The sequence below is a fragment of the Triticum dicoccoides genome, chromosome 1B (assembly GCF_002162155.2).
Source record: "Triticum dicoccoides isolate Atlit2015 ecotype Zavitan chromosome 1B, WEW_v2.0, whole genome shotgun sequence".
Taxonomy (NCBI): domain Eukaryota; kingdom Viridiplantae; phylum Streptophyta; class Magnoliopsida; order Poales; family Poaceae; genus Triticum; species Triticum dicoccoides.
The window spans coordinates 124,823,083-124,827,238 of record NC_041381.1 but is presented as its reverse complement, the minus strand read 5'-3'; the positions used below and the strand labels follow the sequence as shown (position 1 = coordinate 124,827,238).

Here is a 4,156-nt window from a genome sequence, read left to right as displayed (position 1 = left end):
AAGGTATAGCAACAATAGTATTTCCATTCGCAAATTTTCTTTTTACTATTTTCTTCCAATCATATGCGATAGGAGGTCTAACATGCAGATGAAAAATAGGATGATTCAATAATCATGTCATATGCCTCTTCTGTAATGCAACTAAACCCAAACATCATAAATAGACGAAAGAAAATAAAGAATGCATTCTTCTTCCTTAGTTTAGATAATTGTTTGCCCAGAGTGATATATGTTCATCGCTAAAACAGGACAATTTGACTTGATGCTCATGACATCAAGTGACCAGATATTTTCATGAATAATCTTGCTCTACAAATTGCTGAGTGCAATAAAAGAACCTGCTAAGGTATTTGATTGCACATCTGAAAACACATATCACTGCCTCTTCAGCCGCATCTGGACCCTCTGTTTATAGCACCTCACTTAATGATAAAAAAAGAGCTCCTGCATAGTCCATCCATTCTCGTTTACATGGTGTCCTTGTTTTTTGTGATTTAACCTTGACCATCAATTAGACCAATAATACGCCATAAAATTTTACTATTTAATTTTTTTCAGTAATGCTACAAATTTTCGTGGCCCATAATCTATGTTTCATTGGTCAAAATATTGGTAAAAGTCAAATATTGAAACACATGGGCACCACGTAAGTTGGGACGGAGTGAGTAGGAAATAATGTATGGCGGTATAACAGGAAAATGAAAGTGACAGTGAACAACTGAACACTCATAGGATTTTTTCCTTCAATTGAAATAATTCAAGAGCAATATTATCAGAAAGTACATTTTAGCTCAATTTTCCAAGTAGTAACGCGCACAAGAGAATACAATTAAAAGGAAGCAACGTTTAACAACTTCTAGCCACATGCATCATGCAATGCAAACACAGAAAAACTGCCAACATATGATAAAATAATGTTTGGCAGGTGCAGGCTTGATAGGTTTGCGTGTGCAACAGGCTAGGTTCCATTGCTAACTCAATCGTGTCATCTCACTTGGATGTTGGATGTTTGAATTGTATAATCAGCTCACCAAGACATGCAACACAAACATAACTAAATACCAGCTTAAGATACAAGGTAAACTAATCACAAGAGCTGTTTGATCCATATGTGATCCGGCCAAAGTGTATTCTCAAGAGTGCCTTTTCCTATTATAGTTTTCCATATAGCCCAAGCAATAAACTCATGTAGTAATTTTATCCCAGAGTAGCATGATAAAATAGCATGTGCATCAGACATATATGCATCATACCACCAGCAGTGCAGGCAGAACTTGCAGAACCAGCTGAGATAATATCATTGGGACCCAGGATATTGTTCTTTTGAAATATTTCAACAAGGCGTGGTTGCCACTCATCCTTCTGTTCATTGTGGCCCAACCTACGCAATAAGAAAATGGACAGGTGAACAATATAGGATACATCATGAATACGATGAGAGACATGGCAAGAATAAGTTACCTTCCATATCCACCAAAACCCCAGCTGGTAAAACAAAAAAAAGGAACTATGTGAGAGAACATAAATATGTGACCTGAAGGAATCATATTTATGTATACAGAAAGGGATTTGATACAACATGTATAGAGATACTAGTGGTCATAACTATCTGGATTGTAACAGTGTCAAACTAATGGTGGAGAAGGAACATACGTGTAAACAAAGCCACTTGAATCAGCTGCAACTGCACATCCAAGCATAGCAAAGGTGTTAAAGTGTTGATCCTGAAGATTCAAATTAACAAGAGAAAGAAAAAGAAAGAACCTGTATGATTTGTTCCACATGCAACTTTGACAACAGTGTTCCCAGATAATGCAGCTATTGCTCTCGGATGGGGCTGGGGATCATACACTAGACTTACCGATGAAACTTTGGCATTATACTGTAATATCATAAATCAAGTCATAATTATTGATGATTGCAAAAAATCAGCAGGTGCAATATGTTACAGAGTAGCAATCAACCTCATTGTTGCTTCCATGACCAAGTTGGCCGTACTGCGGAAGACCTGCTGTCCTAAATAGCACAGAAGAATAAAATACTGCTTCAAAAATTGACGCACAAGAACAATATCACTAACTAAAGCCAAAGCAGATACTAATCAAAAGATGTTATCATGAAAAGTGATCAAAGTCTTTTTCTTATTCTGAAAGATGAAAGGGGTTGTTAATCTTTAAGTTTCATAGTTTCAGCAAGGCCATACAGTATTGAAGAGCCCTCGACTGATGACAGCCAGACAGTAAAGTCAGCACCACAAACAGCATTAGTCACTTCAGTAACAAGGCAGGGGACTGGCGACACCACAGTACCTGCAGCAAATTTAGAACAATACGGAGTCAGGTACAACTCAAAAACAACAGCGGGGTAAGAACCAAACAGGAAAATGAGCTGCCCACATGGTCATATTTCCAAAAGAAAAAATGTCAGAACTACCCCATCGTCCTGAACTATGATAAGTTCTGTATGCTCAAGTATATGGTTTCGATGTTTCAATGTCACCCAAAAAGGTAGTTATAACATGGGTACCAGAAAAAATTGAAATGTCTGCCACATATTAAAGAAGATTCTAAAAATAGGTGACACAAGAACACACATGTAGATTATAGTACTAATGTCTCATCAAGCAACCCACTGTAAATGTCAAAAAACTTTTAGTATGCTCCAAGCAGATGTTTCCACAATTTCTCCAAGCACAAAGTGAGTTTTCCACATAAGAGTTGCATTTGGTGCACTTCTAGTTGTGTCATATATCATAAAGATAAAGAAAAGGCAAGGGTATCAACCACTCTTCAGTGAACCGGTCCCCAGTTGTCCATGTTTGTTGTCACCAAATGCGAAGGACTTCCCTTCGTCGGTTACGACCACTGTATGTTTTCTTCCAACACCTGCTGCAATTATGTTATATCTGCAGAATTGATAACTGCTAATTAGCATTTAGAAACATGTCGAGAAAACATATAACACCGTTGGATTATGTAGTTCAACTATATTTGATGGTATATGAATTCATGGATTCAACAATACCATACACACCTGTTTAAAAAATTAAAATGAAGGGCAATGCAGACAATTATCTTACTTTGATAGTTCAGAAACAACACTTGGCAGGTTACGCAAGAGAGTGTCCCCATGTCCCAGCTGCCCATTCTGCTAGAAATAAGAGTGTTAAGCAAGAAACCGAATAAAAATTAGGCATCGACTCATACTTATACCTCATTTCGACCCCATGAGAAGCAACGGCCGTCAGCACTCAGAGCAACACAATGGCAAGCCGCTGGCAAGCAAAATACAGAAATGCATTAGCAAAATCGCCATGACCATAAATCGATTCTACTAGTACTTGACGTCATTCCACAAATTGTATGACAGTCCACCAATCCAGGCATTTCCGCGCACAAACTGGGCGAGTACATTAGATGAAGAAATACAGTGGAGGAAATTAAGGAGTTCATCTCGGACGCGGAGGAGGGGAGGAAGGAACTCACCGCAGCCAGAGGCGACGAAGCGGATGTCCACGCCCACGAGAGGGCGCAGCCGCGTCGGGGACACCAGGTTGCCTCTGCCCTCATGCCCTCCCTTCACCTTCCGGCCCATGATGTCGAAGCGCACCGTGCCGCAGTACAGCAGCTCCCTGCCCCCAGCCTCTGCCGCCTTCTCCTCGCCTTCCGCGGCGGCCTCGGCGGCGCTGGCCGGCATTCTCGCGGCGATTCCGACCGGAAACCCTAGCTTCGGTGGGGCGGAAGCGGAGACTGTGGAAAGCAAGTGGAGAAAGGGTTTGAAACAGAGTGCGGTTCTGTAGAACGGAACTTTTCGCGGGGGCGTTCTCCTCTGTCTGCCGGCTGCCCTGCCTCAACGGTTGTCTTCTGAAATCTATACTTTTTGCAAAGCTTTATTTTCAAACTTTTCACACGAGCACGTTGTGTTGGACTAAAGAAAAGTTGAAAAGACTCGCTCACGCTGCTCCCACAGGGGCGGCGCGGGGAACCCTAGCCGCCGCCCTGGACTCCTCTACCTCCTGATCTCCTCGCCATCACCCCCGGCTCCCGCAAAGCTCGTCCGACGGACAGTGATGGCGGGTTCACCTCCTTCCTTTGCGGGAAGGCCTCTAGAGCATGGCACCATCCTTGGGCGCACTGGCGGAGCTTAGTGTAACTCA

At 41.8% G+C, this 4,156-nt stretch overlaps 1 protein-coding gene across 3 annotated transcripts in view; it reads right to left on the bottom strand.

Annotated features, from left to right (window-relative positions):
- LOC119322859 (protein RCC2-like) overlaps positions 1–3,823 on the bottom strand; it is an 8,045-nt gene extending 4,222 nt beyond the window's left edge. For all 3 annotated transcript variants that reach the window (XM_037596397.1, XM_037596407.1, XM_037596400.1), the window contains exons 1-10: positions 3,486–3,823; positions 3,213–3,274; positions 3,080–3,147; positions 2,784–2,905; positions 2,204–2,309; positions 1,965–2,016; positions 1,765–1,882; positions 1,654–1,684; positions 1,462–1,485; positions 1,254–1,381 (exon numbers count right to left, since the gene is read on the bottom strand). In XM_037596397.1, the coding sequence (XP_037452294.1) occupies positions 1,254–1,381; positions 1,462–1,485; positions 1,654–1,684; positions 1,765–1,882; positions 1,965–2,016; positions 2,204–2,309; positions 2,784–2,905; positions 3,080–3,147; positions 3,213–3,274; positions 3,486–3,696 (922 nt within the window). In that variant the 5' untranslated portion in view covers positions 3,697–3,823. The remainder of the gene's footprint in view (positions 1–1,253; positions 1,382–1,461; positions 1,486–1,653; positions 1,685–1,764; positions 1,883–1,964; positions 2,017–2,203; positions 2,310–2,783; positions 2,906–3,079; positions 3,148–3,212; positions 3,275–3,485) is intronic.
- Positions 3,824–4,156: the final 333 nt, after the last annotated feature.